Source organism: Sardina pilchardus, chromosome 24, assembly GCF_963854185.1.
Source record: "Sardina pilchardus chromosome 24, fSarPil1.1, whole genome shotgun sequence".
Taxonomy (NCBI): Eukaryota; Metazoa; Chordata; class Actinopteri; order Clupeiformes; family Clupeidae; genus Sardina; species Sardina pilchardus.
In genome coordinates this window covers 16065702-16090623 of record NC_085017.1, presented here as the reverse complement: position 1 = coordinate 16090623, position 24922 = coordinate 16065702, and the positions used below count along the sequence as shown (strand labels likewise).

The window sequence follows — 24922 nt, the reverse complement described above, 5'->3', positions numbered from 1 at the left end:
CAAAGGATCTTTTTTTTTTTTTTTTATGTCCATTCAGTGGTATACTGGCCTAAAAATACAGAAGCTGTTTAAATCAAATCTCAAAATTATGTCATAGTAAGAATTGGAAAATGTAATTTCAAAGTAGCCAACATTCAAGAAAAAAATCCTGTTTTTAAGATGCCAAACATACTGTAACAGGGAATGTTCAGTTAAGATCTCACTTCCAAATTACCATTCAAAACACTGCAGAACATGCAAATCAAATCAAAATGCTGTATCTGTCCTTGTGCCCCAGAAACCTGTTTCTCAAGGTATCCGATGAATATTAATAATGTAACAATTAATAATGTCTGTCTTTACTTTTTTCCAAATAGACTCTGGTCAGAGTCACAAGAATAAATATAATTTTTGCAGCTACTTGGGTCATTTAAATTTTGAGATGGATGATTTGAAAAGAGACTGGCACTCTGATATGGTGGCGGAAGCCATCTGTTATCTAGTAGGGTGTGAGGGCACTATCTTGTATCTCTCTGTAATAGGGCAGCGTGGGTGTTTCCTTATTGGTTTTTCCTCTGCCACTGTACAAAGGATTGTTCAGTATATTGCCATGGGGGTCGGAAGACATTTAGTGTGTCTACATTAGATCTTTGCACCTGAGATATGATTAAACATGAAGCGGTTGCGCTATTAATAGCTGATTTTGTTTTATGATGACTGACATTTTCGGTGGAATATTCCACTCACAGAATCAATGACGGGATAATAAACATGCTTCCACACCCTCAGTCTACAGTATACTTTTTTATTTACGATCAAACGTAATGTATCACATACAATAAATTTGATGGTTCTGTACAGGCTGAACTTCCCTATAAAAACAAGGCAGGAATTTACAGTTTGAAAAAGTGCATGGAAAAATATTGTTACATTGTGCAAAATATATATGTATCAGATCCATACTATACTACTAGTCTACTACACAATATTAAACGATCATGGAGAAAATATTCTTATTTACAGATAATGTACAAAAAAATATTATTTTAATTTTTTTTTTTTTTTTTTAATAAATCAAGATAATCAAAGCATTTTCTCTGGTAATGTGTGTTCTTTTTTTTGCATAGAATAGGCTCAATCATTTTGTCATCCATCATAGCTGTGACTGTTAAAGGCACATTTCCGGATCATTCTCGGCACACTGTGGCTTGTCTCCTGTGAGTGTGGCAGGTTTATCAGCTCACAGCAGATCACAGCAGAGCCAGCGAGAGCACGGAGCTGAGGAGCAGGCAGGAGGCGAGGGACCCCAGCGCCGGTGGGGCGCCGCTGGGTGTGGTGGGGGACATGGTGGGCCTGGTGGAGTTGGTGGAGATGCTGGCGTTGGTGGTCTCTGTGGTATGTGAGACTGCGAGGGTGGTCTTCGCTGGGGTTGTCGGCACTGTATGTGACTCAGTGCTAGGGGCACCTGTGGTAGAAGCCTGGCTTGTCATTCCCACTGTTGTCCCACTTGGAGCGGTTGTAGTACTCTAAAAAAAAAGACCCATTAAAAACATTATCATTATTGTACATATTTTTTGTTAATCTCTTGAATATTCAAATGGACCTTCTTCAACAATGTAGTTGGTAATGATAGCATTGGTGTTATGATTTGCATAAATAACATTACCATAAAACATAAGCGCACATTTGAGCATTTTTCCCTTTTCTTTAAAATATTTTCAAGAAACATTTTATCAACATGACACAAATACAGAAAGACCATTTTTATACATGAATTGCTCCACATGTTCCCATGTAACTGCCACACCCATGCTCAATTTAAAATACCCATTCTATTTGTCTTCACAATTTAATATATTAATTACCAATTATCTAACATGAACGAGGATTGATACAAGAGAAATGAGTCTATATCCAAACCACAATTGTCCTTTCTGTGTGAGGTAAATATACGTCTCAGTGCCCAGGTAGTAAGAGAGGGAGATGAGCTTACCTGTGCCAGCGTAGCTGTTAAAAAGACCAAGCTGCCAAGGATAAGGGCCAGAGACTTCATGGTGAGGAGAGAACTGTAGTCTTGATGGAACTGGAGGGTGTTTCAATTCACCAGTGTGTGTCTGTACTTCTCAGAGTGCAGAGTGTAGAGTTTCCTGTAAGCATCAAATGAGGTGGGATCAGTGATGGCTGCTTTATATATTGGCCACCTGTCTTTTTTCCCCCTGTCCACCAGGAAGCAGTGTCCATGGCAACAGCTCCATAAAGGTCTACCAGGCTAGCATACATTTATTGCTACTATTGCGCCAATGCTACGTCATGATATTGCCCAATATGTTATGGTTATGGTTATGGGAATTGGCAGACACTTTTGTCAAAAGCAACATGTTCTCTATTATCTTACTGATTTATGATTGGCTAGAAAACCATGCCTCAGCGTGCTTGTGCCAAATGCAGCATGGTATTCTGAATAGGCCCATCATGCTCAAGTTAAATATGTTTTATTTTGGGGGTATGGGCGTGATGGATGTTGTATTTATCAAAAAAGCTTGATCTGCACTCCTGAGAAAGTGTCATGCTAAAATAAGCAGATACCTAGCTCTATTGACAGTTAATAGGGATTACTATTTTCTTAAGGTGCACATACATGCTTAGCCTAGCCTAATGCACCAAACTCTTTCACCATGAATTTTTCATTCCAGTTATTGATTACACATTAGTATACATAATAAAGGCCTACACACTATCTGTGTGTGTGTGTGTGTGTGTGTGTGTGTGTGTGTGTGTGTGTGTGTGTGTGTGCGTCATGTAGATTGTGTACTTTTGGTTCATCTTGATACTATAATCGTCCAGTTGCTAACAAGGTAAACACAATTTTCAGTATTCACTTCAAGAAAATTCACACATAGCATTGTTACGTGAAAGGAAGACATTTTTATGCCAAAAGAGTGACTGGAAAAGGTTCATTGACTTATGAGGTCCTGCAGGGGCATAAGTAGCAGTGAATACTTATGCACATAAATGCATGCATTAAACTCTTACCAAATCGTTTCAGAAATTCAGCAATCTTGGAAATGTTGTTTACTCAGTTCCAAAGAAATACACATCCATGCCTATGCATTAGGCTAGATTGTTGTGGGATAATCCAGAATGTGAATGCGAATGTGAATGTGAAAATGGCATTGGAAATGTAGGATATGGAATGTAAATTGCATTGATTGAGTAAGGATAAACCAACTAAACATAACCCAATTACAGTTGCACTGAAATTATTTGAAAAACAAACAAACAAACACAAATATTTATGAAATTAATTAAAATGGTGGATAGTGTTTTGGAAAAGAATATGAAATTGCCATTCTAGAGCTGTCATGCCAGAGCCCTGACACTCACATAAAAGTTGTTCCCTTGGAAATATGGAAATATTCAACATCTCCAAAATGGCCTTTACATTACAAGTTCTTCTTCTTCAGTTCGCTGATGTAGGCAGTGTAAGTGTATTTCCAGCACCTGTGATATCAACTCTGTGATAGACACTGCAATTCTGAAGAAAAGTGGCTGATTGAGCTTGAGCTTGAGCCAATCAAATGTCACCTCTCTCTGCCATGCTGCTGAAGCAATGTTCTGATTGGCTGGAATAGTCGAGTCAAGTCACTTTATTTATACAGCAGGCTATAGCACATTATTGAGTGCAACAGAGTTGACCCAAAGTGTTTCACAGTTGAGGTTGGACAGGTCAAAAATAATACACCATTGGCTTCAGTGTATGTTCACAGTAAGCCTATACGAGCAGATTTTTTTTGCTTTGTTTTCACATTCACAGAACCAGGGCTGTGTATGAAAGTGCACACACGGACCCGGTTCAATGAGCTGGAGGAACTTGAGGAGCAATTTGCTGAATCTGTACTGGATTTGCACCGCATCATTAAGGACCTTACTACCAGGAGTTGCTTGCGTAGTAATCCCCTGGACATTCGTCGACCACCACCATCCTTCTGCTTTTAGAAAAAAAGCTAATAAAAGCAAAGAACTAGTGTGGCTCTCTCTATATAAGATATAGATATACTATATACTGTATATATAAAGCCAGTCCACTTTAGAACTAGTTAAGTCATTCAGTGAGGGGGAATTTGATGTGTGTCAGATATCTTTGTTGCTTGATCATTTGTAGCATCTGCCAAGTGTCTATGAAAAAGAGAAGAGATATAACTGTAGGCCTAAGTCACTGATGCTGTTGTAGTAGTAGGCACTTTTTTTGTTGTGCGGCTCTTTTGAGTTTTGTAGAATTTATTTTGCCTCTTCATGCTGGACTGGTTGGCCACCCCTGAACTAGTAGGTCACTTTTACCCTAAAAGTATGCTCCGTTGAACTTGTGACCCTGTATGATATCTGTATATATATATATATATATATATATATATATATATCTGTTACTAAACACGGAAGGAGCCAGGGTTGAAATCACGTACTGTTTCGCATCAACAGCCATTGATTAGGGTAGACTGGATGTCTCCTGACTTTGCCACTGCTACTATCATGGTATCTCTCCCCTGATGCGTATCATTGTAAATAAAACTCTGTTTTAGTTGCCATTTTGTCTGATTGGGTCTTCATTTGACTGTGGTATCAACATGACCATCACATGGCACCATGGTAATATGACCATACTGTAATCATGGACCACAGACCAAACATGCAAATGTTGCACAAAATGTTTATGAATATTTGCTAAACGTTGGCCACAATATCTGGACGTCTTCCCTATACCGATGCACACATTTATGTCCATATGATTAATATGGTTGTGATTTATTAAACCTTGTGGCTTTACATCGAATGACACAGGAAAATGGGAAAAACTATAGCCTATCTTTAGACATTATTCTTAAAAGAATATTACCATATTACCATATTACAAACTTGTAAATACATTCTTGTTACATGTAGATCCATACTGTGTCCAGCTAAGAGCAAACCATGTCTTAGGTGTCACTAACAGTTGAAAACCCCAGACATGCCATGTGTTATATCACCAAATGTGATAGTAGTATCCAACAGTTGATGGCTGAAAGATCGAAGCATATTTGCCTACCTGCGGTCTGATGGTTAAGTAAATATTTACTCTCTGCTTGACCAGATGTCGCTTACTGCTCTGACCATAGTGACGTATACACTAACAGTTGGCTCTGTAGCCTACTATGCGTCTTAAAGGATAAGGACATTTAAAGTATGGGGAGGCTATGGGCAGGGGCAGAGACCATACAATAATTCACATTCAGTGAGAGCAAAATAATATGCTTCCCTGAGAGGTGTGAGCTAGTTTATCAACTGTGAGTGTAAATATGGGATATGTCCAGCTGTGATAATAACATTAACAACACTCTGTTAATGTTTAAATCTAAATGGTGGAACTACGTGGCAGATATTAGCATTAGTAAGCAACAAATGTGAAAGTACCAAGGTCCTATCACTGTAGGCCATTTACTGAGAAGTTTGGCTATGCACACAGTGCTTTGAATGTTTGCTCATCAGGAACACGTTGTCATTTTCGCACAAAGATAACCGTGGTCAACACAGTAATTGCCAGCAAGGAATATTTAAATACATCACATGTCATTAAATACAAAGTACTGTAAAACCTAAGAGAAGCCTTTTCTAGAAATGAATAATCCTCTGACATGATTACTGATTATGGTAATCTTTGCACATGCGTATTATCATTTGATGCGCATATAGGCCTACCGTAATTTCCCAACTATCAGCCGCGGCTTATACATTGATTTTGCTAAATTTCTTCAGCTACTATGAGGTCAATACACTGCAGCAGTTAATATGGCATCGATATGGTTTTGTTTCTTTTAACTTGCATAAACCACTTTGCTTGTTTATACACAATGTGGCTAATACACAGAAAATTACTGTATGTAATATTGGATGTTCCTGGATGCAGTGCCAGTTAACATTATTTGACAACTTGGCAACTTTTGTAATTTTCATTTGAATTGCTGACTGAGCCAACACTCACAAAGCACAGCAGTGGAACACAAGTTAAATAGTGGCCATGTGCATCCATGACTCTGCCAGGCAATTTCAAATATGATGAAGTTATACCAAATATTACACATCTTCACAGATCAAAACCATGGGTCATAGAACTTTAGAATCACTGAGATGTGAACCTGAAGATTCCAAGACCGTTCAACACTGATGTGGAGTGGTCATTTCTGTACCACTGAAGGTACTCAGAACACACGTATCATTTTCCAATCTCTTACTGAAGGTGTAGTTTTATTCAATAAGGCAATGCACAATATTTAGGAAATATCATCTTTAACAGTTTTGTCAACATCTGGCATATTCATTATTCCAAGTTACTGTGTGGAGGCAAACCTTGGAAGTGAAAACTCAGTAATCTGTTGGATCACTTCATTGTCCATCTGTCTGTCTGGCAAAACTTCCTTTGTGCATAATGCATAGACAATCTGAGTTTTAACTACAACAGAAATATAAGCATGAAGGCCATTTAGATCCACTTGGTATTAATTAATACATTTATGTAATTTTCCTTTATCTTAAAATACATCAGCATAAAAAGCTATCGTTTTGCTACATATATGCAAGATATCTTGGTTAAAGATTAAGTCTGCGATTCCATTTCCTGAACTATTGTTGATATTTTAGATTGGAAGCCAATCAATCTACACTACTACTTTCCATGCTGCTCCATATTAATTGGCTGAGATTTTGGGTAGGTCTAGCTTCAATATTTGTTTCCTTCCCAATTACAGAGCCAGAGGGGTATTTCACAAAACCTAGAAAATGGATTAAGCTGGGATTCTTTTTTGTCATCCTGGCTGCATTTAACCCTTACTATTCTGTGCAAGCTTAGTTCATTTTAATGTTAACTATTATTGGTTCAGCCCGCTGTCACTTGGATCAGATGTCCATGAACTTGATTCCATGTATGGAAACCATAATGAAAAACACCACAAGGACTTTTGTTGAAGCTACTGTAGTCCTTACCCACTCCTCCTCGATTATGGAGCGCACTCGAGTGAGAATCACCTCACGGCTAAATGAAGCTCCCTTGATTAGTATGTGGGGCATAATACCATGCTCCGCTTTGAGACAAACTTCACTCTGTGTGGCAGAAATAGGTCCTGAAGCAGCCATGGATTTGTTTACAGGTATACGCATACGGAACTCACATTTGAATGAAGCGTTGTATATGACGTCAAATCAATTGATGACGAGTCGCAACCGGTGTTGAGTTGGCATTGTCTACCTAATGCCAAATGGGTGCTTCACTTCCTTGTTAGGCTATATCAAAAGCTATTGTTCACTTGGTGTGATCTTGGTGTTGTCTGCATCATTTTTATTCCTACCGTGAGTTCTTCTTGGAGGACAGATGAGATGGCGTTCATGAAACGTGTTGAGCTAGGATGACCAGACAATGCTAGGCCTTAGCCTAATCTCTTTTCTGGGATTTCTTAATTCTGTTTTTGTGAAATACCCCTCTGGAATTTTCGTGAGTAAATTTTATACAAAATTGTTAAGGAATAGAATCGCGTATTGCACCTTTAATGTAGATAAGCAAGAGCCAGTTGACTATGGAGTTTACTTTCCACCGAAAGACACTGCAGATTGATCAGGGTGTAAAACAGACCGTGGTTTTCAGTATGTCAGTTAGTCTTGGGTGGCCTACTTTGACCACGCCACTGAGGTGAGCTACTGATTGCAAAGCAACACAAGAAGGACAGGCCCAAGGACTGTGTTGGGGAAACCAAGCCAAGCAGCAGCTCCACCATATAAATGCGGTTCTTCTCCAGGCGTGTGGGTGCTGCTGTGGTTGGTCGAAACTGAGGTCATGTTGGTGGAATGGATGCTAGTTCTTGATGTTGGGTGGGTGGTTGTAGTGGTGCCTCTAGTGGTCGCTCCAGGAACGGCAGGGCCAGCATTGTTGGTCGGGCAGGTCGTCGTGTTGGCTTGAGCTGTGCTTGTCACTGTTCCAGCAGTGGTCATGTTGTGGGAGCCGTTGCCTGAGTCATTCATCGAGTTATTGACGTCGCTGGACTGGGAGCTCATGTTCATGCCCGCTGTTGGCAGGCTGGAATTTGTGTCTGTTGTGTTGCCACCCGCGGACGACATTGTGGGTGCAACACTGCTACTGAGGGTGCACTGCAAGGAAAAGCAACATGAAAAAAAGTATAGAAATTAGATCAAGGAAAAAACACTGCACTCTGCATTAAAGGTGCACTATGCAGTTTCAGGCATTTTAGACGACTGTCTAAAATTTCTATTTTACCCTACTGTTGTAAATAGCCTACTTCTTGTGGCTTGTTTCCCCTGTACACAATGAAAATGCTTTTTGGTGAAGGATTAACAAAAGGCAAAAACTATCTCCAAAGACCTATGGCTACTGTCAAGGTAGCCTAATGTTTCACAATTCTCGCTAGATGTCTTCGGGTCTACTTCTCTTGAAGTTGCACGGCTGGTTCTCTTGTTAGCGACTGGCTACGGCTATGCTCTATGGCTATGCTATAAGTGAACGATTTCCATATTTCAAGTTCATGTACCATCAAATTGGCTTTGTAAAGGTTATATTAAGGAGAAAATCTTGCATAGTGTACCTTTAAGTGACTTTTTATTCGAATGTGTTTCGCAGGCATGCCTCTTCAGAGTCCTTTTACGTGGCCTACTGGTTAGGGCTTCGGGCTTGTAACTGTAACTTGTAACTGAAGGGTTGAGCACATGCCCATATCCACGACCGGAGTGCCCTTGAGGAAGGCACCTAACCCCTCACTACACCCCGAACGCCGCTGTAGCAAGGCAGCTCACTGCTCCGGGTTAGTGTGTGCTTCACCTCACCGTGTGTTCACTAATTCACAGATGGAATAAATGCAGAGACCAAATTCCTTATATGTGCAAGTATACTTGGTCTAGAAACCTGATTTACTTTACAACAGTGTAGGCTATGTAACATTCATAGGTGCAAGGACTATCCCCAGGAGAAGACCCTGTCACAGTCTTCAATTCCTTGAACAAATCACAAATCACAAATCACAAATCACATCCTCGAGATCAGCACGAGACTGATTACACAAATCACAAAAACATAAATGAACTTAAAATTCAAGGGCAAGAACGGCACTTCATTGTCCGAAACAAATGGGCACCTACAGAGACTGGAATAAGTCCTACAGTACATTTGTACTGTACTATCACAGAAGGATTACAGTAATTTCCCGCATATAAGCCGCATTGTGTATAAGCCGCAGGACAGCGTTTTATGCAAGTTAAAAGAACCAAAACTATATTGATACCATATTAACTGTCCCAGTGTACTAACCTCATGGCTGAAGATTTTTTTGCAAAATCAAAGTATAAGCCGCGGCTAATAGTCAGGAAATGACGGTATGAATTGATTCACACTGATTAATATCCTTATCTCCCTGACACCTCAGTATGGAACCATTGGAACCATAATATTTGTGACAGGAATTGATTCTGAGCCATTGAGAGACTAATCAGAGTTGGAGCGAAACTGATACCGCAGCAGACTTGGAACATGCGTCCTTTCCATGCATGCCACCCTCACAGTTTTTCTGCCCTGAGACACTAAGGCTTTGGAAAGGTTGTGAAAGGTCACCCAGGCTTATTTGGCTTTCGGCAGCAGAGCTCAGCTTTGCTTTGCATATCCTGGAGTGGGTAAGCGACCGGGCGACCGCTCCCGGTCAGCTCCAGGGTTATGTAAGTGTTCAGTCTCTCCACCTGGTTCTCATCTCGGTCTGAGATCTGTACGCCCGAGTACATCGGGGCAGATAGACTGATTAATCATTTTGAGTAAGTCTTGACTTAATACAGTAGCTTAATTTGTTCTCTCTATTTAAAAGATTGGTTTTATGCTTAAACCCTTGACATTTACACACCTCATGTTGAGCACACTCCATTTTATGAGGTACCGCAAATATGTTTCAGTTTAAAAATGAAATGTGTTTGTTGACAGTGAACAGCATGCTGTCTTTCAATGGGTCATGAAGTGTATTTGATCCAAAACATTTATTGGCAATCTATAACTTAGTTACAAAATCTATAACAAAAATATCATTGCGCTTTTGCCCTACCAGCAGAAATCATGGCAACGGAAGCTGTTGAAGATAAATTGTCCAGGCATGTCAAACAATCTCTATTGGCTGAAATGGCATGTAATGTTATCAGGGATAAAGATTCGGAAAGGGTTCAGCCACAAATACATTCAGAACATTTACTCCTATGATTGAAGGGTTAATATTCCCTGAACCACAGCCAGCGACATCTTGGCAGGGATTCTGCCACACCACAGGTGGTTGGAAAGCACTGCATAAAGAAATAAATGTCTTTATATTTGATTTTGTGATGGCCTGCAGCACTATGAGAATATGGATGCTGCTCTCAAATAATTTACCATTTTGGCGGTCGTTTGTCGCTATACAGCAGTTTAGATTCTAAATTGACAATCTCAATGAATAAAACAGTTTTTTACCCTTTGAAAATGGAATCCCCTTGTCGGTGAGCATCCATTATCACCGGGCGTTTAAATATTTCACTCTGTTTGGAAAGCACAGATAGCGGCTCTCGAATGCTCCCCATCCCTCTTTTAAAAGCCTGTTGTGATATGCAGTGCAGTCGACCTACCTCTATGACGAACAGGAGCAGGCATGTGTAGAGAGCTAAGTATCCCATGCTTGCACCTGATGAGTCTTCCACAACGTTCCTGCAAAGTTTTCCTCTTTTCTTTGCGTTTTGTCCTTTTCTTTGTTTTTCTTTTTTAATCTTCTATATGATTTCTTGTTGTTGTTCTTATTTTGTTGTTTTCCCCACCTCTCTTGTTTTTCGTTCCCCTTGGGTCTGTTGTGTCTAGGTTTCTGTCATTTGCTCTTCACCCTTCTTTCTAGCTTTGCCTCTCTCTGTGCTCGGGCCGGCCTTCTCCTTTGCTTTTTATAGCGGCTCCCCAAAAGTCATACTGTCACACACACACACACACACACACACTCAAACACACACACAGTAGTGGGCATATCTAACTTGTAATTATCATGCCGCCCTGGAGCCTAGCCAGGTTTCACCATTAGCGCCCAGTACACACTCCGGGCCTATTTATCGTAATGTATTGTAGAAAGAGAGAGGCCCCCTAAGCAAATGCTAGGAACAGTGGGGATAAAGCCATGGAAAAAAGAAGTGAGAAAGAAAACAAGGGAGAGATGGAAAAGGGTTAGTAAAGAGATGAGATGCTGATGAACTTCTGTTTGGATTGATACAATGTGAACTGATTACTTTACTCTACTCTTTTGTCCTTACAGGTTCACCTGTGCCTTGAAGCGTGCACACAGAATATCCAACGACTTTGTGCATTTGAATAGGTGAACAGGTGAGATGTCTGATTGCTTACAAGTGTGCCCATGCATTGGTGGATTGGTTAAGTGGATAGTGGAATAGGATATCTCATGTCTTCCTACCCCAGACTTGCAGCCATGCGTTTATTGTTAAACCAGGAAATGGACAAATATATGGAACTGGCAGTAAAATGGACAGACTTTAAATATGCGTATTGAGATTAGATAAGGACTGAAGTGGACTGAATGTGATCACGCATTTTAAAAGCAAATATTGACCGTGTTATTTACATTAAAATAAAGTCCGCTAGTAACCCTTCACATATCTCACTTCACTTTTGTGAAATCTTTCAGATCGGTACAGTATATTCCTTTACATTATTGTACAGTAATATTATGCCAAGAGGCCTGTATGCTCCTCTCAGGTGTTTCTCTACTCCTGACTATGCAAATAGGCTGCAAGAGCAGATATGTTCCAGGCCTTTGCCGACATGCAAAACTTTCCAGTGGTAGTAAACTTCATGAACAGCTTTCCTCGTTATTAAAACATTTTCAGCTCGATAACGTACACTGTAAATAATGTCTGATGGTAGATCTTCTCCCAGATACCCATCCATCCATTCATCCATATCTCTCTCTCTCTCTCTCTCTCTCTCTCTCTCTCTCTCTCTCTCTCTCTCTCTCTCCAGATTTGAGTTAATTTTGTGGCTAATGTCTGGTGTGTGTTGAGTCTCCTAGCCAGGTGTTCAGCAGTAAAAGAAATCTCACAGTCTCATATCTTCTGAATTATTTACACAACAGTTAGGTTTCAGTTGAATTATTATATATATACTCCCCACTTTACAGGGCACTTTCCAGCAGTCACTCTGCATTTGGCTTTGAATTGTCTGACGTAAACATGCCATTCATTCAAAGTGAGCGCAGTGATTTCATAACATCTCATTTGATTGAGAAAACAGTGTAGAAGGTAAGGTGAATGATCAATTGAAGACGGATAGACAAGTAGGTGTTACTTGGCAATGGGAGACGACAAGGCTATTTTGTGGCGGAAGATGCATGAATAAAAATCTAAATAATCTAAAATCTGAAATAATTTCAAAACAGCATCCCATTGAAAGATCTCAACTAACCAAGCATCTGAATGTGTTTATATTTTCTAGGGATGCATTATATTGAACAAACTCAGTGCTACTACAGATACACATCTTGTTTATTTCCTTTAAAGAAGAACAATGCAGTTATTTTACCTTAAAATAAAGGCTTCATAGCAATACATTGACTCATAAAATGGAGAATAAAGTCCCTCACCTTGTCAGTGAGTGGCCCAAATGCATGATATCACAGTAGGTCATGTTTTTGAGGAACATGACCAATTTTTCCCCCTATACTGTCTCACCGCTAAGTGATGATGACTATTGATGTCACGGGGCAGAAGGGCATAAACATCACTATGGTGTTTCTTTAAGGATTAGCCTGGATGAACCCAGATGAACCTGTTAGCAGAATTTGCAGAATGCTATTGAAGGGTCTCTCCTGTACAGGAATGAACCATTTTCTCTCGTGACACTGATTTGTCTGCCAGGAATATATGCAGAAATGTTCATATTTGCAGATGTCAATAATGCAATTCTTGTGCCATTATCTGCCTGCCGATACCGATGTTGTACCGATATCATATAATCAATAGTGCATCCCTAGTTGTTATATGTTCCTAAAAATATATAATTTTGAAGTGAGAGAAAAAGACTCAGGGGAAATCAGAGGTCTTTTGATTGGGCTCTGTTATTACAGTGCATGAAAATGCACTGTACTGTTCTTCCAAGACTTCTTATTATTATTATTCCGCTTACCAATTTCATTTTTTCTATTCAGCTTGAACCGTTTAACTTAGAAACTTCATTCAAACGTTGTAACGTAGGTCTTCAATAGGAGAATGCTGCTATGTTTTTTTCAACTTTGTAACTTTTATACTTTTTAAACTATAAAATAAAAACTATTCAAAATTTCCCCATAGACTTAACATTGGCCTCTATGACATCACAATCAGGTTGTTAAACAATTAGAATCTTATCCCAGGTGGCTAGTCCACCTGCAGCAACTCTCTGTCTCAGGCTTTACATACAATCTAGCTGAGACTACTTATCCTGTTCCACTGTTTCCTCTGCCCACAACTGTATCAAAATAAAAGTCCTCACTACAATAATTTACTATCACATACTGTAACTATTTAAACTACTCAACTATTTAATTGTTTGGCCATTCCAACTCTCAGTTGCCATCAACTATGACTCCCACCAACTGTTTCCTCTGCCCACAACTGTTTCAAAATAAAAGTCCTCAGTACAATCATTCATATTAAATCATATTACTATTTAAACTATCCAAAAATTCAACTGTTCAGCCATTACAACTGCCAGTTGTCATGAACTATGACTCCCACTGTTTCCACTACCCACAACTGTTTCAAAATAAAAGTCCTCACTACAATAATTTCCTTCTAAATAATTCAACAATTTAAACTATCCAACTGTTTAACTGTTCAGCCATTCTATCTGCCAGTTGTCATCAACTATGACTCCTGCCAACTGTTTCCTCTACCCACAACTGTTTCAAAATAAAAGTCCTCACTACAATTATTCACTATTAAATAATGAAACATTTAAACTACTCAATTAATTAACTATTCAGCCATTTTAACTGCCTGTTGTCATCAACTATGACTCCCGCCAACTCTTTCCTCTTCCAACAACTGTTTCAAAGTAAAAGTCCTTACTACAGTAATTCACTATTAAATAATCTAACAATTGAAACTATCCTACAATTTAACTGTTCAACATTCCATCTGATAGTTGTCATTAACTATGGGTCCCATCAACTGTGTCCTCTGCCCACAACTGTTTCAAAATAAAAGTCCTCACTACAATAATTCTATTATTACTATTATTTGTATTTACCTGTTCAGCCATTACAACTGCCAGATGCTAGTAACTAGCATAGCAACCACAACAGCTAACCTAGCAACAGCCCACCAACCACCTCAAGTACCCTATCAACAACCCATCAACCACTTTCATGATGACAACCTAGTAACCAACATAGCGACTTACATGATTACTCTAGCAAACAGTCCAGCAACCATTTGAGTTGCTATAGCAACCACCACAACTACCCTAGCAACATTCTGGCAACCAACATCATTACCTTGGCTCTGTTCAAAACGGTAAAAACTGCTGCCTTCTAAGATATCTAACTGGAGAACAAGACAGCAAGTGCAGTTTGAAACCAAAAAACAATTATCTTATATATCTTAGATTTCCCGAGTAATAAGGCAACATCGATGCATACTCCATGCTCTCTCCTACCCATAATCCTTTGCGGCAACATCTGAAACAGCTCTGATAAGTAAAAAAGATGGCGGATGGTAAATGGCTGTTGAATCTCTTGACATGTAATTTGTGTGACATTATTTTGCTTAGATTTGTACATTAGAGATTAGAAATAAATTATTTACCATGTGATTATACCATTTTACCCAACATAACATAATGCATGATGCTGCTTACCTAGCAATACCCTAACAACCATCGCTATAACCTATAACTCTAGCAACAAGCAAACATTACAATAATTTACTCGCATCTGTACCAATGTGCAGAGTGCTTGACTCCTCAAATTTGATTTGCCTTTGATTAATATGCCTATTTTTATGTCTATTTGTAATCCAGGATTTATTGTAGCCATGTTATTGCAAAGTCTAATATTTCATCAACATTAATTTGTTGTTTTATGTTGATATACTTCTGCAACGGAATGTTCTCACAACTCAAGAAACACTACACCATTGTGCTGATGTGGTTTGATTAATTTAATTGTTAAGGTATTTCATTGGTAGGCCTAATTAGCCATTCAGCTGCCAGCATGTTCACGTGAAACCTTTCAGTCATTCCCGCCACATTTCAAGAATTCCTCATTCAATGCACTCTGGTCTTCCGACTGTGCGGTACTGCTTTGCTGTTGGCGAATTTGTCGTTACCCTCAGGACTTTAATACCACATCCAAGGTAGGTTATTTAACGGTGATTCATTTCTAAAGTGAATGTAGCCTTAATGTCCATTATGTCTTAAAAATTCCCCGGCATCTAGTTATTATTCTGCTTACCACTTTTTCTGCCCGCAATTCCTCTTCAACCGTTTAACTTAGAAACTTCATTCAAACTCTGTAACGTAGGTCTTCTAATGGATCGGGTTGCTATAATTTTTCAACTTTGTAACTTTTATACTTTTTAAACTATAAATTAAAAACTATTAAAAATTACCCCATAGACTTAACATTGGCCTCTATGACATCACAATCGGGTCGTTGAGCAATTAGAATCTTATGCCAGGTGGCCAGCCCCACCTGCAGCAGCCCTCTCTCTCTCAGGCTATTAAGCAGACAATCTCTCTGTGAAGACTACATATCCTGTTAACTGTTTCCTCTGTCCACAACTGTTTCAAAATAAAAGTCCTCGCTGCAATAATACACTATTAAATCATTTAACCATTGAAACTACTCATCTATTGAACTGTTCAACGATTCCAACTGTCAGTTATCATCAACTATGCTTCCATTCAACTACATGAAACCTCCATGTACCTAGCAACCAACATAGCAACCATTAAAATTAAGCGTTTTTGACAGTTTCCATAGGAACCAACATGATTATACTTTCGTAACTTCTTTATTCCTGATAGTGGGCACCATGGATACCCTAGCAACTACTGTTTCAAAATAAAAGTCCTCACTAGCAAGTTAGCATTGTTAGCATGGTTAGCATTGTTAGCATTTTTAGCATAACTGCTAAAAATGATTAGCTAAGTTAGCTAATCAACCTGGTTAGCATTGTTAGCATAGTTAACATTGTTAGCATAGTTAGCATGTTTAGCACAACTGCTAAAATGATTAGCTAAGTTAGCTAATCAACCTGGTTAGCATTGTTAACATAGTTAGCAATGTTAGCATAGTTAGCATTTTTAGCATTACTGCTAGAAATTATCAGCTAAGTTAACTTATCAACCTGGTTAGCATTGTTAGCATAGTTAACATTTTAGAATACCTGTTAGAAATTATTAGTTAAGTTAGAACAGGAATGTTTAAGCTTTAAAATGTCTACCTTAACACTATCAACTCTCTTTAAACTATGCAACCACCATGTTTACCCTAGCTACACCTTAGTAGCCATATCTACATTTTTTTGCATTTTCATGCACTGGTAATTCCTTGGAATTGCATTTCTAGTTGATAAATGATGGACAGAGGCCAATTGTATTTCCTCTTGGACTTCTAGTCTGGACCATGCAGCTTCAAGGACAAATTGTGACACCAACAGGGAAATAGTGGATTTCTCTTTTTTTCCCCCCGTAACATATTGTACTGGCTCCAGAACAGACACGCACGTGGATGAAATGGAAGCTTTGTGAGAGGTGACTTATCTTGCGTTTTATCACCCTGCATAGTTCCTGGAACAGAACCCTTTTATTGCAGAGATAAGCCACTGACTGGCTCAGTAGCTAATGCCTTAATGCCTACTGTAGGGCACTGTGAGAGTAGGACTGCATGAAATTGAACTTGATCTGGTCCACTCTATGAATACGTTAGTGTAAAATGTAGCTTGGTGACGGAAAACAGTACTTTTGCCCCAAATCTCCCAAAAACTAATGTCCCAAATCCACTCCCTAATAGCCATTTCCAGCATTACTGATGGTGACATACAGAGGATCTATCAATTACATTCAGACTAAGTAAGAAACATACAATCCAGTAGGGTAACTTCAGATTGATCAGTGCATTTCAGCAGCTTTAGAGTTACTGCAACCATAAGGACAGGGGCGGCAGGAAAGTTATCATCCATTTGATTCCCACAGAGGAACAGCATGTCCATCAAATCAGATGAACCCTCAATGCTTTAGCCAGGCATCCTCTGAAAAGAGGGATGACCTCATCATGGCATCAACTTTATAACTATCTAGAAATATCTTTTTAAATCATTCACTTATAACTGACTCACCTGGAAAACTGACTACCGAGAAATGGTTGTAAAAAATGTGCTATTTGCAGTGTTATACTGTAGGTGCATTTAATCACTGCCTCACCTTATTCTTAAGTGCACTATAACCGCACTGAAATGGCATTTTGAAAAACACCCCTTCTTGAAACACCCTCCTCAGTATTCCCTCTGCATGAAGACACGAATCAATTCATTTGGTTTTACATGTAATTTCATTTAAAGCTGCCAACGGCGTTATCTGATGCTTACGAATCACAAAGGTGCAGCATTGGCAATGTGTGGGAGGAAATACTGTCCCAATGCAAATGCAGCTTTGAAGAGCTCAGGGAGAGATTTTGCATGGGTAATGAGTGGATAGGAAAGAGCCTGATAGCTTCTTCAGCTGTAAATTATGTCTCAAAGGTTAGAGGGTTCAGAGCCCCTTGCATGTATAGATATGAGACATATATATTGTATCTACAGATTAGACAGTCAGTGTGACAGAGTTCGTTCGTTGTGTTGTGGTTGTATTTTCTGTTTAAGGGAAGAAATACTCTCTTCTGATTGGCTGGTATGTGGCTACTAAGTAAGGGATAACGGCCACGGGATGAGGTGGAGGCAAAGAACTTCCCAATGTACAGCGGAGGACAGGGGTTGAAAAACAGGCAGCTGACAACATTCAGGGCTTACGGTAGTCAACAGAATCTAAATGGTTCTCACAATTCCCATTTTGCCTGACCTTGCTGCACTTCTGATAAATGAATCCACTGACTCTAGCCTCGTTTGCGCCAAACTGATTGAATATTACGGATAATGATAGTTTGACAATGAAAGAATAATGACCTGCTTGACATTTCCATGTCAAGATAAATTAACTGTAGCCTATAGCCACCTACCCAGGCCCTGGCCGAACTCTCGATTGGGAAACGTTTGCAACACTTGCATCGCAACAGTCTCTAACTTTGAAATCATTGGTCCAGCCTTACCAATCACATTGATCAGAGATTCCTAATATTACTTCCTATACATCACCTAAACTGACAATAAACAGTATCAACAGTCAGGAAACAATGTAGGCTTTTGTGGGTCTACCTTTGCTGTAAATACATGTCTGATTTTTTTTATTTGCAAGTGTTGCTGCTTCTGTTTATCACAATAAGTTTCAAATTAGTTTTCCCCTCTCCTTGCTGATTGGCCTGACATTGTTCTTGTCTGAGGGAAACGGTTATGAACTATGGGTTGCCAGGCTTGATCTCCCTGAAAGAAGATCTGGGTGGGCAGGGCCAGCCTCCAAGCAGAGTGGCGTTTAAATAGCAAGATAGTACAGTATAGGCAGTTCATGTTATGCTTAGGTAAAGGAGAACGAATCATTGAAAACTCACTATATAGATTCTATAAAGGCAAAGTAAATATAGGCCAGCACTGTTTAGCCAGTTTCAAATGATAGGCTAGTGAGTGTGGCGTAGGCTGATAAAAAAAAACAAAAAAACTCCACCACCTCCTTGTCCTTGTTGCCTTTATGATTTCCTTATAACTTTCTTATATCAATATGCAAACAATGACATGCCCAACCCTGGCTTGTCAGTGATCTTTGCCTACAAAAAGAACCCAAAGCTGCCATCTTTGCCCATATAAGGAGATCCAGATCCTTATAGGCAAAGATGGTACCCGGATCTCCTTATCTGGGCAAAGGTGGCAGCTTTGAGTCCTTTCATCAAATCCGCCTTGGTTGTTCAATGTGCGGCCACTTTGAAAAAAGAAGTGTGGCCCCAATCATCGATTTCAAGGCAGCACTGCCATACCTAACCCTAACTCTAGCCTTAGTGCCTTTCAAGGCAGGGCTGCCTTGAAGTCGACAGTGGAGGGCACTAGGATGGATTGGGTTTATCTGTTGGCGACCTATCTATACGGCTCAGCCCATTCTGTGAATGGATCGCCCCCTGGTGGAGAGTACGAGTGAGACGCCTTTAAGCTGAAAGAGGAAGTTACGTCAGAAACTCACTACACTTTCACCTCTGTTTGAAAACAGTGTTAGCAAATATGAGACTGTAATAATGGCATTTCATGTGAAGTGTCTCAATACAGGACCTACATTTTAAAAGACCTGCTACATGAAGTTGTGGCGTTAAGACGAAACCAACTCCGACAAGGTCACGTGAGTTACTGGAATCGGTATTTTTCCATTAACGTGAACTTCATTCATTCAACTTTAGATAGCTAACGTTAGCGTTAGCTAATATCACGCCGATAACTTGTTTGAGTTTCAAAGCCCTTGTTCCTTGACAAGAACAGTAACACTAATAGTAGGCCTAGTCAGAATATTAGCTATTAGATATCCACTATGTTAAACAATAGCTCTATACATAGATAGATTGTAGCATTGCACTGTATCGTTCAACTTTAACGTGAACGTTACAATGTCGCACTTCATTGTTGCATTGCTTCATTGTTGTCCTTAACGGTAACACTAACGTTAGCTGCACTTAACGAAGGCTTGCAGTACCCGATATCACTGTTGTGAAACAGGCTACGTTGTCCGTCTTTTGCCAACAGATGGCTGCCTCTATGCCCCAGAAGGGCCCTACTCTGGCCAATATGCCCTCCCAGCAGCAGCAACAACAACAACAACAACCTCACATGCATCCGGCTTCAGGTACTGGTCAGCAAGCCCCCATGCCGCCTCAAGGTGCTTTGCGAGAAATCTCTCCTGTGTATTTGTGTAGAATTGGCCAAGAAACCGTCCAGGACATTGTTAGTCGCACCATGGAGGTCTTTCAGCTGGCAAGGGCCACTCAAGTAAGTGAACAATAGCAATACCCTATTGTTGGCTAACTTGTCTACACGCAGGCTATCTGATGCACTTTCCCCGTCCTCTGCCCGCCTAGCTGCCGAACGGAGTCACTCAAAGTCAAGCAGCCTATCAAGACCGTTTTGGCAAACTGCAGGAACACCTGCGACAGCTAACCCTGCTGTTCCGCAAGCTGCGACTGTTGTATGAGCGCTGCGTGGAGATGACTACGGACTTGCAGGAAGCACCTGGAGAGGTGGGTGCAGCTCGTTTTATTGGAGGGGAGATAAACTGAGTAGAAGCAGAATAGATACTAATAAACCAAAATGTACAAAAAGTAGTCAACATGGTAATAGTTGAATAACTACAATTTACACATAATATGTATGTTGAAGACACTTCATTGTCTGATGTGATGCAAACTGTAATCCCTGCTATGCTGTGATGGTTAAGCATTATTGTAGGTAGATCTGTGGCTTCCACATCTCTTGATCTATAATTCTTCTATAAATCTATAATTGATATGTGGCTACCATTTACCTTTATGTTCAGTAATTGACACTGATGCTTTTTAATAAACTGCCTATGCTTTCAAAATGTCTCCTATAATACCCTAACGCTCCTGTTGCAGTTGGTGCCATATGTTGGTGAAGAGACCGCTTCTGTGGCCGTGGAGCCTTGTAGTCCGGCAGTGGGCCAGGAGAAAAGGGAGATGCTGGAGGTTGGTGCTGCGTATCTATTTGAATATAGCTTAACAGTCGGTCACTCTTTCAAAGTCCAGAGTGGAATTCAACTACAGGCGAACATGCATTGGAATGTGGGGCGGTTTTATGTGTTAATTTTCGGGCAGAGTTATACCTTAACCCTTTTATATAGACAGCAGCAGTTATCTGTGATCTTTCATCTGAGGAATTACTCAGACCACCCCCCTTCACTCTGTGTTCTTCCGTTACCATATGCAGAAGGTGAAGCAGAAGAACCAGGAGATGAAGGTTCTGATGGACCAGCTGAGGAATCTCTTGTGGGACGTCAACGCCATGCTAACGCTCCGTTGATCCGGTCCACCCCATCCAGCTCCAGTGATCCGTCCATCTGACCACCGTGCCAGCTGACCTAATGGCAGCCCATCTGTGTTGGTCTGTGGCCCAGAACTCTACGGTTCAAAAGCCTTGGCCCTACTGCGGCTTGCAGGACCCTACAGTACTCTAGTGCACTCCTGGTGGCTTTTCTCCTATACTTTAGTTTCTGTATTAATTTGTGCAATGTGTAATCTGTGTTTTATTTTTCTCTTTTTTTTTGTTTTTCATACTGTTGGGCTGTACAGGTTCACCTTCTAGTCATAGTTCTGAATGTGTAGAACAATTCAGTTTATCACAAGTTATCATGAGTTATCACATAGCCAGAATGTGTCCCAAAGAAGTGAAGGCCTTAAATGACCCAGAGAAGATGTTGGATCCAAATTATCTTGGTGGTAATGCGTGAATCGTCTTCCTGCATGCTCAACATGGCAGCTATTTTCTCAGGTGCCTGTGAAATACTTAAAAAAAAGATTTTCTGTTTGTGTGTGTGTGGGTAGAGAGTGAATGTGTATGATATGACTACATTACTAGTATAAGGTGCTACAGACATGTGACCCTCTTTTCCCCAGTTTACTTTGAGTAAAAAATCCTGTATGAGTCGTTAGTCAGAACAAAATATTTTGTATGATAAGCACTGAATGAACAGACAAACTGAACAATGACATTTTCTTTTTTTTTACTTTTTTACTAAATAAACTGCAAATGGGTATCTCCACACTATTGCTTTTTGTGTTTGCAACATTAGAATGACTATTTGGGTGATCTTATGCATGCGTGACTCATTTGAGTTTTGTTCCCTCACTGAATATTTGTGATGGTAATCTGGCAGTTATCTTGCAGTCATCAAATCAAGGAAAGCAAAAGAGACACCAACTCGGGTGGGATGACAAAGATGCACTTAGGAAATGTTTTATTGGTCTTAGCAATTACAACCACCGCAGGTGAAATCGCCCATCGCTTTACGAATCCACTTTCATCTCCTTTTTTGTTGTTTTGAGTTCGTTGCACCAGTCCATCTGGTGTCGGTATGAACATTTCGTTTCATACCACTGTTTTTGTTTTTCCTTCAGTTCAAAGTAGCAGCAGGACTGATCTGGGCATTCGCAGCCCTGCATGATTCTTCCGCCTTCACTTCTGTCCGTCAAGGACGGAGCACCAATGTGCCGCCCCAGAGAAAGAGGGGGTGACCCTGCCCCCCTCCTCTCCTCCAATCCCGAGGCTTGACAGACTCCAGTGGGGGTGGTTCCGTCGGTCCACCCAAGGCAGTTCTGGTCCCCTGATTCGTCCCGATCCAGCGGAGGAGGACTCTTCGTCTCCACCACCTATTTTCCCTGCCTCGGGGGGTTCTCACATCTCTCTCTCTCTCCACCATGTCTGTCCACCCCCACCCATCTGTCTGTCTCTCTACCCGTCTCTCTCTCTCGTCAACCAAAAGTCTGTCCAGGCATCCATCTCAGGCACGTTCCAGGTCTTTGTACTTCTTGCGAAGGACGGACACGTGGTCCTTGAAGAGCACCGGGTCCAGGCGGAACTGGGAGTGCACCAGAGGCATGTAACCGAACCAGCTGGCGAACGCGTTCACACACTCCTGCCTCTGGGTAAAGTGCTCGGGGTTCGCCCACGGTGCCATCTTCGTTCCCTGCCCAGGACCGAGAGAAAGAGGAAGAGAACCAGGAGATCAGATGAGGGCACTTCAAGTGTCAAAGTCTCCAAAAAACTTCAGTGGTAGTGTGATGCTTTCAAACACATCACGCTAACCCAGTTCTAAAACATGAAACAAACGAGTGATTGCTCTAAATATAAACAAATAAACATTTCTGGAAATAGAACAACACAGACAAGTGTGTTCGCGTACCATTATAATGATGTTGATTCCACATCAGCACACTCACTGCTAAAATATATAGCTGAACCCATAATTACTCATACACATGCCAAATTCAATTGCTTCAATATAATATTTGATCAAGAAAAACATTTTTTTCCCATAACACATTGTTTTGTCTTATGTCTCGTGCTTATGCCATTTCCAGGCAGAAGAAACAGTCAGATAAAAATGCATTATACATTTGGCATGAGTGTTTTGGGCTTAATTGTACATAGTTCTATACAATAACACGAGTAATTCAATTTGGATGCATACGTCTACAGAATGACTGAACATAATGCAAATGTAACAGGTCAATGCAGCATTCCCCCAAGACGGGATTAGCTGGTCTGGCTCTGCCGCAGACAGACACCAGTTCCAACAGTCACGTGGTGAGTGGACAGAGATGCTATCGGTGCTGGCTGCTGTCTCACCTGTGGACTGGGCAGCTCTTTGTATTGCTTCCTCTGGGCCACTTTGATGGGCGGCAGGTGAGTGACGGATGAGACCAGGAAGTTCATGAGGATGTCCTCGCAGTTGGACGTGCGGTCGACAAGCGCTCGCAGCGAATGAGGCAGGTAATAGGAGAACAGGTGATTGTAATACCTGATAGGAGAGAGAGAGAGAGAGAGAGAGAGAGAGATGTGGCATTACAGAGAGACTGGGAGGAAACTGGATGCTCACTTTTTGACTATCAAAGAGAGCCATAAAGCACAGATAGGAGTTTTACTACTGCAGATAAAAAAGAAGCAAGATGTTATAAAGTAACAGACACACTGGATTATTATCCAGTCGAAGCAATTTTATTTTATTTTCAATATAACTTACAATGCATTTGTATCATCATTGAGAATGCAGCAATGAATAAAGCAATGAAATAGCCTTGCTAGAGAGTATGTCTGCACTCAGGAAATCACATTAAATCACATTAATAGCTTGATGTCTGTTGCGGGTGGCTTATTATAGGTAGGGCTAACTCTAGGCTTCAGTGTTAGTAAGGAGACCCAGTGCAGGCGTTGAGGTGAGGGCATTACCTGTGGTAAAAGGCAGCTCCTGTCAGGACGATGGAATACTCATTGGTCCATTTGGAGGTGTAACCCCACACCTGTTTCACTGGATCCCAGAAGTGGCTTCTGGGAGGGTATCCCACAATCCTCTCTGGGAAATTGCGCCAGACATGGAAGGCGAAGTTAACCTGAAAAAAAAAAAAAAACGTTTTAATGGAAAAGTTGCTTTACCTGATAAAATCAAATTAATATATTTTATGAGAGGAAGCTAATTTGTTTTAATTCATTGCTGTTTTCACAGATAATAATTGTAGCTTATGTGGTAATTTGCAGGTAATTAATGGTGTGTGTTTGGGAGATTAAACTGTCAGACCTCGCTCGTGAGCAGCACGGTATCTTCATCCAGACTAAGCACCGCCTCTGTCTCTATGGCAACTTGGGGCAGGAAGCGGCTAGAAGTCTGCAGGGGTTAGAAATAAAGACAGACAGAAAGAAAGAAAGATAGAAAGAAAGAAAGAAAGAAAGAATGCAATAAAGACAGATGGAGGAATGTTGACGGTGATGGGGAGGATGAAAAAAGAAGATTGCACTGAATATTGCGGCCGTCACTTCGGAGTGCCTTAAATGTCAAGTTGAGAGACGCCAACCGCCGAGCCGTAATGCTCAGCTTCCGCCCGGCAGACGGGCAGACGGGCACACTCACCTTCCTTCTGCCATCTGTGACGATAAGAGCCACTGGCATGGGGGGCCATTTGCTTCGATGTGGAGGTGGCTTCTCGCTGTTCCATATAATGATTATCTAAGAGCATACGAG

General features: G+C 40.6%; 3 protein-coding genes across 7 annotated transcripts in view; 1 reads left to right on the top strand and 2 right to left on the bottom strand.

Moving 5' to 3' along the window:
• Nucleotides 1-837: 837 nt before the first annotated feature.
• On the bottom strand, nucleotides 838-2303 carry LOC134072945 (mucin-2-like). Its single transcript, XM_062529830.1, has 2 exons — nucleotides 1973-2303; nucleotides 838-1505 (listed from the first exon to the last, which is right to left on the bottom strand). Exons 1-2 carry the CDS (start codon nucleotides 2030-2032, stop codon nucleotides 1230-1232), a joined length of 336 nt encoding a protein of 111 aa, XP_062385814.1. The 5' UTR covers nucleotides 2033-2303; the 3' UTR covers nucleotides 838-1229.
• A 7394-nt stretch (nucleotides 2304-9697) lies between these two features.
• Nucleotides 9698-21949, top strand: zgc:114119 (Mediator of RNA polymerase II transcription subunit 30-like). 5 transcript variants are annotated; one of them, XM_062528809.1, is made up of 6 exons: nucleotides 9698-9813; nucleotides 10575-11377; nucleotides 19921-20163; nucleotides 20253-20411; nucleotides 20787-20876; nucleotides 21118-21949. In XM_062528809.1, exons 3-6 carry the CDS (start codon nucleotides 19921-19923, stop codon nucleotides 21208-21210), a joined length of 585 nt encoding a protein of 194 aa, XP_062384793.1. In that variant the 5' UTR covers nucleotides 9698-9813; nucleotides 10575-11377; the 3' UTR covers nucleotides 21211-21949. The 5 variants fall into 5 exon arrangements, with proteins under 5 accessions (XP_062384793.1, XP_062384794.1, XP_062384790.1 ...); XM_062528810.1 differs by having other exon boundaries at nucleotides 9704-9813; nucleotides 11310-11377; XM_062528806.1 differs by having other exon boundaries at nucleotides 9724-11377.
• A 178-nt stretch (nucleotides 21950-22127) lies between these two features.
• The window catches only part of LOC134072226 (exostosin-1c), a 46914-nt gene continuing 44119 nt past the window's right edge, over nucleotides 22128-24922 (bottom strand). Inside the window, exons 7-11 of the mRNA XM_062528805.1 lie at nucleotides 24812-24907; nucleotides 24482-24568; nucleotides 24136-24296; nucleotides 23536-23707; nucleotides 22128-22873 (exon numbers count right to left, since the gene is read on the bottom strand). Coding sequence (XP_062384789.1) covers nucleotides 22688-22873; nucleotides 23536-23707; nucleotides 24136-24296; nucleotides 24482-24568; nucleotides 24812-24907 — 702 coding nt within the window. The 3' untranslated portion in view covers nucleotides 22128-22687. The remainder of the gene's footprint in view (nucleotides 22874-23535; nucleotides 23708-24135; nucleotides 24297-24481; nucleotides 24569-24811; nucleotides 24908-24922) is intronic.

Bases quoted from the DNA above. Each gene is read 5' to 3' on its own strand.
- LOC134072945 (XM_062529830.1), bottom strand. From the start codon at position 2,032: ATGAAGTCTCTGGCCCTTATCCTTGGCAGCTTGGTCTTTTTAACAGCT. The intron at 1,506-1,972 runs GTAAGCTCATCT...CTTTTTTTTTAG, and splicing joins TAACAGCTACGCTGGCACAG to AGTACTACAACCGCTCCAAG.
- zgc:114119 (XM_062528809.1), top strand. From the start codon at position 19,921: ATGGCTGCCTCTATGCCCCAGAAGGGCCCTACTCTGGCCAATATGCCC. The intron at 20,164-20,252 runs GTAAGTGAACAA...CTGCCCGCCTAG, and splicing joins AGCTGGCAAGGGCCACTCAA to CTGCCGAACGGAGTCACTCA. The intron at 20,412-20,786 runs GTGGGTGCAGCT...CTCCTGTTGCAG, and splicing joins TGCAGGAAGCACCTGGAGAG to TTGGTGCCATATGTTGGTGA.